This window comes from Vipera ursinii, assembly GCF_947247035.1.
Source record: "Vipera ursinii genome assembly, chromosome: Z".
Lineage (NCBI taxonomy): Eukaryota > Metazoa > Chordata > Lepidosauria > Squamata > Viperidae > Vipera > Vipera ursinii.
Window position 1 is genome coordinate 2,829,303 of NC_139517.1, and position 9,707 is coordinate 2,839,009.

Sequence of the window (9,707 nt, forward strand, 5' to 3'; positions counted from 1 at the left end):
GTCATCAAAGGGCCATGTTTCAAGACCCCTGTCATAAAGGTTATCTAATCGAATTGAATCTAAACGGGGGAGAGATTCTCCACAGATCGTTTTGTTTTACGCCTGTATTTTTCTCCAACCCTTTAAAAAATCTGCGCGAGGATTAAGCAGTCGGGCGAGGAAAAAGAGCCTACGGCCAGAATTTCCATCGCTAAGCGAGGCAGTTGTTAAACAAGTAGCACTCGATTTTACTTCTTTTTTTTTGCCAGGGTTGCTAAGTGAATCATTGCAGTTGTTAAGCGAATCACTCCGTCGTTCAACAAATCCAACTTTGCTTGTCGGAAGGCGGCTGGGATACAAAACAGTTATACACTGCGACTGTTGTGAAGGCACGGCGGTCGCCAAGTGCCCGAGTTTTGTTCACGTGATGGTGGGGAATGCTGAGATGGTCGTAAGTGTGAGGACCGCTCGTCAGTTACTTTTTCCAGTGCGGTCATCACCTCCAATGGTTGCTAAACGAATGCTTGTGAGTCAAGGACGGCCTGTATAAATAAAGATAGTCCTCTGCTTACAACCACCTGAGCCGAAAAATTATGTTGCTAAGTGAGACATGTGTTAAGTGACTTTTGCCCCGTTTTACAACCTTTCTTGCCACCGTTGTTAAGTGAATCACTGCAGTTGTTAAGAGAGTAATTGTTAAATCGCAAAAGGGGGAATCACAGGACCCTGTGACGCTGCGACCATCATAAATACGAGTCGTCTGAATTTTGAGGACCTGAACACAGGGAGGCTGCAACGGTCGTAGGTGTGAAAAACGATTGCAAGTCCCTTTTTTTTTCAGAGTGCCGTTGTAATTTCGAATGAACTGTTGTTAAACGGAGGACTGCCGGTCTAAAATACTGCACAAAGAAATCTTTCGTGCAGAAAGGCCTGACTTAATTTTGAGCTCGCCGCTGATTTAATATCCATCTAAAAAAATGATGGGAATAGAACTAAGGAGGAATTTCCTGACAGTTAGAAGAATTAACCAGTGGAACTACCTCCCTCCAGAAGTTGTTAATGCTCCAACACTGGAAGTTTTTAAGAGGAGACTGGACAACCATTTGTCTGAAATGGTATAGGCAGGTTTTCTGCCTGAGCAGGGGGTTGGACTTGATGACCTCCAAGATCCCTTCCAACTATTCTATTCTACTCTACTCTACTCTACTCTACTAGCCTTCAGAAGCTGTGAATGATCCAACACTGGAAGTTTTTAAGAAGGACTAGACAGCCATTTGTCTGAAATGGGTTAGGGTTTCCTGCCTGAGCAGGGGGTTGGACTATATGACCTCCAAGGTCCCTTCCAACTTTATTATTCTTATTATTAAGGTACCACACCTTAAGAGAACACCCGATTTTTTTTTAAAAAAAGTCTACATTTCTTCATCAGCCCAGTTCAGGCCGGTGCTAAATAGGATGGTTTGTATAAGCAGAGAGGCGTGGTGTGCCTGTATCAAAAAAAAATAACATTAAAAACAAAAGTGTGGTTACTCTGGTTTGACTTAACATGTCGGCCGAACCCTGTCATTAGGGTTTGCTAACTGCAACTCTTGGAGACCGACACAATTGTGGGAAGCTAGTTTAATGATGCTACTTTAAAGAAACCACAATATAGCGTTTTAGGGAATCGGCTCCCAGAGTGGAGAACTCAGGTTTGCCAAGCCTGAGAACTCTGTGCAAGCTGCTATGAATAGACTAGACTAGACTAGACTAGACTAGGATAGGATAGGATAGGATAGGATAGGATAGGATAGGATAGGATAGGATAGGATAGGATAGGATAGAATAGAATCTGGAAGGGACCTTGGAGGTCTTCTAGTCCAGCCCCCTGCTCAAGCAGGAGAACCTATACTGTCACAGACAAGTGACTGTCCAGTCTCTTCTTAAAAATCTCCAGTGATGGAGCGCACATGATTTCTGGTGGCAAGCTGTTCCACTGGTTAATTGTCCTCACTGTCAGGAAGTTTCTCCTTAATTCCAGGTTGCTTCTCTCCTTGATCAGTTTCCATCCGTTGTTTCTCGTCCTTCCCTCTGGTGCTCTGGAGAATAACGTGACCCCCCCTCCTCTTCTTTGTGGCAGCCCCTCAAATACTTGGAACGCTGCTATCATGTCCCCCCTATTTCTTCTTTTATTTAAACTAGCCAAGACCAAGTCCTGCAGCCGTTCTTCGTACATTTTGGTCTCCAGGCCTTGGATCAGCTTAGTTGCTGATCATCTCTGAATTTTTTCCAAACTCTCAACATCTTTTTTTTTTGTGATAAGGTGACCAAAATTGGCTGCAGTATTCCCTTGCTGTGTTTGTTCTCGACTGTGTCTCACAAAACCCACAATGAAACCTCACGGGTTGGGAAGCCCAGCCTCTGCAAAGAGTCCTAAGGCAGGGCCGCTTCCAAGAATTTGCCTGGTCTTTCTTAAGTAATATCTGCGCAAGGAAACGGGGAGCGTTGGATGGAATGCATAATTATCCTTGGGAAATCACTGCCACTTGATGTGGCAAGGATCTTCTTGAGCCTCAGTGGCGATGAAGCAAGATTGCAAGGGAGGAGGAATTTTTAGCATGGCATGTGAGCAGCTACACCTGGTCGGGAGCCTCCAAACGTTGAGGCAAGGAGAATAATTATTTGTTGATTTGATTTATCAAATTTAAAGACCGCCCATCTGATTCTGGGCTGTATTCCATCAGATAAGCAAAACCATGCAAAATAATTATTATAACCTTCAAATAAAGAATAAAGAATAGAATAGAATAGAATAGAATAGAATAGAATAGAATAGAATAGAATAGAATAGAATAGAATAGAATAGAATAGAATAGAAAATATGGAATAGAATAAAATAGAATGGAATTTTACTTTAAGACTTGCAGTGATTCACTTAACGGCAGTGGCTAGGAAGGTCGTAAAATGGAGCAAAACTCACTGTCTCACTGAGGCACGGAAATTTTGGGCTGCTTCGCAGTCGTAAGTCGAGGACTACCTGTATATTCACACGCCTCGTTACGCTGGCGGTCCCTTTCAAGGGGTGATCCCTCGTCACGGGACAGGGATCCAGTTGCTCCGGGAAATCGGGAGCATTCAACAGCTTGTTAAAAAAAGAAAAGAAAAAGGAATTAAATCCACATTCGGAAGGCAGCTGCAGAAGGAATAATAATAATAATAATAATAATAAGTTGGAAGGGACCTTGGAGGTCATCTAGTCCAACCCCCTGCTAAGGCAGGAAACAACCGCTTTGTTTTGTTGTTGTTGTTTTGAAATTTATTTTATACATCCATTTATTTATTAAACATGTACGCTGCGCCTCTCCCTAAATGCGGCTCGAGGCGGATTGCCGACATCCAATTAAAAAGGGCCCTATTAAACATCCAAATCATAAATAAGGATCATAAATGGAGGTAGGCCTCAACCGATGAGCACAAAGTTTCTGCTGCTAAGGGAGACAGTTGCTAAGTGAGTTTTGCCCCATTTCACGACCTTCCCCCCCCCTCGGGGGGGACTCTGCAACCGTCGTAAGTACATGCCAGTGGCCACGCATTTGAATTTGGACCACGTGACCTTGGGGACGCTGCCGCGGTCCTAGGTGTGGAAAAAATGGTCGCAAGTCCCCTTTTTTTCAGCGATGTGGTAACTTTGAACGGTCGCTAAATCAGCTGTTGTAAGTCAAGGACTTGCCTGCATTTAAAAACCAATTGAAAATCAATTGAAACAAAAGTCTGTGGAGATTCTCCCTCCTCCAGGTCAGGATTCGTCCCCAAAAGGGCTTTTTTTTTCCTTTTCAGGAGTCAACTGGACTTTTTTGGTTTTTCCCTTGAGGACGTTTCGCTTCTCATTCCAGAAGCTTCTTCGGCTCTGAAATGGAAAGGCAGAATATATTGGGTTGGGTTTTATAAATCGGTTTTAACTTTTTAATATGTACTAATTTATTCATGGGCACTGTTGTTTAATCGCTTTTAATTTTTGTATCTTGTTTTTTAATATGTATTGCCCTGTTCACCGCCCTGAGTCCTTCGGGAGAAGGGCGGTATACAAATTAAATTAATAAACAATAAATATAGAATAAATATAGAATATTCCTTCCATTCCCCACCATCCGGTCAGAATCTGAAGAAGCTTCTGGCATGGGAAGCGAAACGTCTTCAAAGAAAAAAAAACCTTTTGGGACAATTAAAATAAAAAAAGCACCTTTGGGGACAATTAAAATAAAGCTTTCGGGTTTTTTGCACAGAAAGAAAAGAAGTTTACCCCAGATGGGATTGTTATAGTACTGTACAGACTTCTCCGGTCGTGGTGCGTTTAAAGGCACAGAATACGCCACGCCATTAGACATATTGTTATATTTGGCACGAAGAGAGTAGAAAATTAATACAAAATGCATCCTTAATTGTTGGCCGGGATTTCTGTAAGATTCAAGGCCTTAGGGAGCTGGATACGCTTTTTTTTGGGTGTGTGAGCTGAGCAAAAAAGCACTCGGTACATGCTCAGTGACCGTCTTTTTTCTGTTCTGCCTCACACAACTCAAGCAAAGGAAGATAATAGACATAATCCTCCTTTACAAGGGGCCTCACCAGAGCTACTCGCGACCCATTTTCGAAATTCCAGTGGCCTCACACTCGACCCACTTCGCAATGCTATCAAGTAGGTCAACCTCGTACTGCAAATGCCCTGTAAACCGCCCTGAGTCCTTCGGGAAAGGGCGGTATATAAATCTAAATAAAATAAAATAAATAAATAAATAAATCCCCTCCCGAGCAGAAAGAAAAAAGTGGTGCAATTGCCTAAGCGTAAATGTGTCTCTCACAATTCATCTTCCTCGCTCTCCTGTCCATCACACCCACACCTGGGTCTTATCTCCACATATGACTCTTTTTTCCGATGGCCCCCGGGCCCTGATCTACAGGTATAATACATTTCGTCTGACCCTTCATGCAAAATATGTTTTCTTAAGTCAGAAGGAGCAGGCTTTGGAATCTGGGTGGAACAAAGGAGAAGGAAATGAATTATAGATCGAAAAATAAACAGGATTCGCCCTCGCCACCGTTCCCTTTCGCAGTCTAAAAGGTATTTTTGACTTCAACACAGCAGCCCTGTGCATTGGAAACAATGCCAGCCGTGGCAGAAGAATAATTAATGTTATTTCTCGCACCCTGGCCAAGCCCTCAAAAAACCTACCAATAGCCACTTTGGACATGCTTTCTCATTTGTTTTGTTACACTTGAACACCCAAGCATACACAACTTGATTTTATTTATCTTACTTCTTTCTTTGATTTCACCGTTTCCACCCTTCCTGCAGGCTAACTACAGTATCCCAGGCCCCGTTCTTTCCCTAGTATTTTGGTAGCCGAGTTAAACTTGTCTGAAATTTTATTTATTTTATTTATTTATTTTGGGATGTCCCAAGGCACAACACAATTTCTGCAAATCATGCCAGGAAAATAGCAACTCCTTGGCGGACACGTTGGCTCTCTTCCAAGGTTAGATTTCTACTTGCGGGGAATCGGCGTTGGCTTCTAGTAACAGAGAGAATTCAAAAGTCATAGTCAGAACGACAAGGTTCTATATATGTCGGCTACCGAAATCTGGTTTATTTATTTTTTTTATTTTAGCTAAGCATTAGACATGTATTTAGGTTTTTTTGGCCAGGGCGGAAAAAAGGAAAATTTGCATTCATAAACTCACACAGGACTGCCATTTGTGTTATAAAAGACAGTTTTTAGGCCAGCCAGCTTGCCTTCAGCATGTAAATTTAAAAAGTTAAATTTAAAAATGTAAAAATGCAGAGATTAAAAAAAAAAACCTGGTTGCTCACCCAGGTTGAATTTCTACAAACACCAAAACTGGAAAATGTATATTTCCCACCCCCACCCCCTCACATGATGTACACCAGGCCTAGTTTGCCATTACATAACACCGATTCCTGGTTTATTTATGGTTTGTCAAGCAGCAGCCATTGAGCAAGCCTTTCTTTTAGGGCAGGGGATCTTCAAACTTGGCAACTTTAAGACTTGTGGACTTCCACTCCCAGAATTCCTCAGCCAGCCTGGCTGAGGAATTCTGGGAGTTGAAGTCCACAAGTCTTAAAGTTGCCAAGTTTGAAGAGCCTTGTTTTAGGGTTTGTAAGATAGCCAGGAATGCAACCCGGTCTGTTTCAGGCAGAGTGGGTCGACCTGCTGTCAAACTCATGCCATTCCTGGAGATTTGTTCTTCAGGTAGACTGTCCCTGAAGCTGGAGGTTTTACACAACTCTCTCTCTCTCTCTCTCTCTCTCTCTCTCTCTCTCTCTCTCTCTCTCTCTCTCTCCTTTTACCCTAAGATTAAATCTAAGTATAGGATTGTTTCGATCAAGCTCCAATCTCAGTGTTTCTCAACCCCGGGCAACTGTTAAGATGGGTGGACTTCAACTCCCAGAATTCCCCAGCCGGCAAGGGAATTCTGGGAGTTGAAGTCCACGCATCTTAAAGTTGCCCAGGTTGAGAAACACTGCCCAAATCAAAGGAGCGGGGGGGGGGGGGAAACAGGACATTTGGGGTTATGGGGAAGGAGACTTAAACCATCTTGGAAACAAGCAGATGTTGAGCAGATGTTGGTTGGACCTCTGACCTGTTTTTTCTTCCAATCCCTTTGATATCTGGACATCTTTGGCCAGACACCTCCTCACCCCACCCCCCCAGTCCAAATTTTATCAGCCATTTCCACCCCTTTGAAAGCACAGCTTCTTACTCTCTCTCTTCTGTTTTCTTATCTCAGCCTTCTAGCCTTTGGCCTCTTTTGGCTTCCCCACATCTGTCCACATCTGGCAGACAGCAGAATTGTTGGGTGGGCTTGTGGTGGTGGTGGGGGAAAGGAGGGAGGCCGGGAATCCACCCTTGGCCGGCTGACCCCTCACTCTCCTTTCCCTGGCGCTGAGTCAGGATACAGAAAAAGGGGAAGGGAGACAGAGCTTGCGAAAGATCTTAAGGACTAGAAACTTGGCACGTCTTCATTGGAGGGAAAGACTGGGGTCAAAGCTAGTCACAAGGCTGGAGATGATTACACACACACACACACACACACACACACACACACACATGCAGAGCAAAGTCCCAGAACTGTAGCAAAGGTTTTTCACATGATACGCGGAACGGTCTTGTGATGTCTTGAATTCGGGCTTAGCTGCTTGGAAATTCAGTTTGCGAAGCCAAATTGCGTTTCCTTCACAATGAAGTGTCTGCAGGATGTGTGAACACCGGCAATGTGTTTCCAGGGAGAACGGGATGTTTTGAATCTGAATACCCCTGGAAGATTTGCATTTAACAGCCAGTTGGTAGATGCCTTTCACCACCGCCTCTAGTCCTCGACTTACGTCACCATTGGGACCATCATTTCCATTGTTAAGTTGTTAAGCAAGTCGCATTCCGTTTTACAACCATTTTTTTTTGGGCCACGGTTTGTTAAGCAAATCGCTACAGTCGTTCAGTGAATCATACGGTCGTTAAGCGAATCCGGCTTGCCCCCATTGATTTTGCCTATTGGAAGCCGGCTGGGAAGGCCGCAAAGGGAGATCAACGTGACCCCGGGATGCTGTTGCTAAGCAGGGCGGTTGCTAAGCGAATCATGCAACCGTCGTAACTACTTGCCCGTTTGCCAAGCACCCCAGTTTTGATCATGTAACTGTGGCGATGCTATAATGGTCACAAGTGCGAGGACTGGTCACAAAGTCACTTTTTTCCCCCAGTGCCCTTGTAACTTCCAGCAGTCGTTGTACGAATGATTGTAAGTTGAAACAACCCTGTACTTTTTGAAAGAGGCATGGGGGGGGGGGAGTCAAAATATTCCCACCTTGCTTTGGTTAGGTCCAAATTTGAATCACGTGAGGGTCGTAAATGTGAGGACCTGTTGTAAAGTCACTTTTGTTTTTCATTCTAACTTGAAACAGTCGCTAAATGAACGATTGTAAGTTGAGAACCACCTGTAGCTTTAAGGAAAATCTTATTTTTCTAATAAAACACACCTGGTCAACCTGGAATCTTAAACATTGGAGGAGAAGCCCTTTGCAAGGATCATCCCAGTTGGTAAAACTATAAAAAAAAATTGCAGTAATGGAAGCAGATCTTTGTTATCGGGGATTTGTGATTCAGCATGGGTTGTGAATTCAGCCCACTGTGGTGGTTTGTGGTGTGAACCTCGGTGAAACAAACTATGGCTTAGTGTGATGCACCAACCCGGCTTCCTTGTCTGTGCTGAAGCTAAGACCATTTGAATGGAGATGCTTGATTGGCAGGGATGCAAGTACCTTACAACTCTAGGCCGTTGAAGCTGGCTTGATCCGTAAGCCATTGTTAAACAGGGGCTTAATGTCCAGGCAAAGCAGGCCGAGGACTCTTTCTAAGGCAGGGTCTTCAAACTTGGCCCTTTGATGACTTGTGGACTTCAACTCCCAGTGTTCCTTAGCCAGCCTGGCTGAGGAATTCTGGGAGTTGAAGTCCACAAGTCATCAAAGGGCCAAGTTTGAAGTAAGGTAAGGGGAGCCAGTTTGCCCTACAACTGGGCTCTCCAAACTTGGCAGCTTTAAGACTTTCGTGGACTTCAACTCCCAGAATTCCCCAGCCAGTTTTCATTGGCTATTTTTTTTAACTTTGCTGAAATCAAGGTATATTACGTCTACTGCATCCCCACTATCTGTTAAGAAAGTTACCCTATGGGGGGAAAAGGCTCAATTTGTTCTTTATCCATGCTAAATTCTGGTAAACCTTTGCTGGCTGGGGGAATTCTGGGAGTTGACGTCCACTCATCTTCAAGTGGTTTTAGACCAGGGGGTCTTCAAACTTGGCCCTTTGATGACTTGTGGACTTCAACTCCCAGAATTCCTCAGCCAGGCAAGTCGTAAAAGGGTCATTGTTCCCTCACGCTTGCTGAGGAATTCTGGTTCCCTCACACTGGCTGAGGAGTCCACAAGTCATCAAAGGGCCACGTTTGAAGAGCCCTGCTTGTGGACTTCAACTCCCAGAATTCCTCAGCCAGGCACGCTGGCTGAGGAATTCTGGGAGTTGAAGTCCACAGGTCATCAAAGGGCCAAGTTGGAAGACTCCTGTTTTAGACTGAATGCTCGATGGAGGCAAGTTGTGAGTTTTCCTGCAATGCAACTGCGTAGCCAGAAGTTGCATCCTACCCCCAGGGACCTATCAGCTGCTCTTTGCCTGGCATTGAAAGCCAGTCTTTGGGGGCTCCGATGCCATTCCGGAATCTCTCCCCTGTCTTTTTCATCGCCTCTCCAGCTTCTTCCTGAGGAGACTCGGGTGCAAACGGGGAAACGATTAACCAAATCAAACAAAAGTTGGTCTTCCTTGTTTTTTAGCCTCGGATCGGGGCTTGTACAGCTAAACACCCTTCTTCTTCCTCCACTGCAGACGCCATGCCTGTATCGGATCCGCGAGGGGATGCAGGCCGGTGGGCCAACGTCAGCTACCGGGTACGCCAGCCGAATTCGGCAGAACCGGCTCCCAGGAGGAAGAAACCAAGCTGGTTTCACAAATTCTGCCGGTGCTGCGCGGGCCAGCGGGATGACAGCGACTGGACACCCGCACCAGGCGAGATCCCGGGAGCCCGGCGAACAGATCCCGTCATCCGGGGTGAGTTGTTCGGGGGGTGGGGTGGGCTGAGAGATCACCTCAAACCTCCAGAGAGGGATTTGTGTGTGTGTGGGGGGGGTGAGA

The 9,707-nt window shown here is 45.0% G+C and overlaps 1 protein-coding gene across 1 annotated transcript in view; it reads left to right on the forward strand.

Moving 5' to 3' along the window:
* Positions 1-9,707, forward strand: part of TGM1 (transglutaminase 1) — a gene marked incomplete at its 5' end in the record, with an annotated part of 51,794 nt that overhangs the window by 19,164 nt on the left and 22,923 nt on the right. Inside the window, 2 exons of the mRNA XM_083378750.1 lie at positions 9,270-9,327; positions 9,402-9,623. Coding sequence (XP_083234876.1) covers positions 9,270-9,327; positions 9,402-9,623 — 280 coding nt within the window. The remainder of the gene's footprint in view (positions 1-9,269; positions 9,328-9,401; positions 9,624-9,707) is intronic.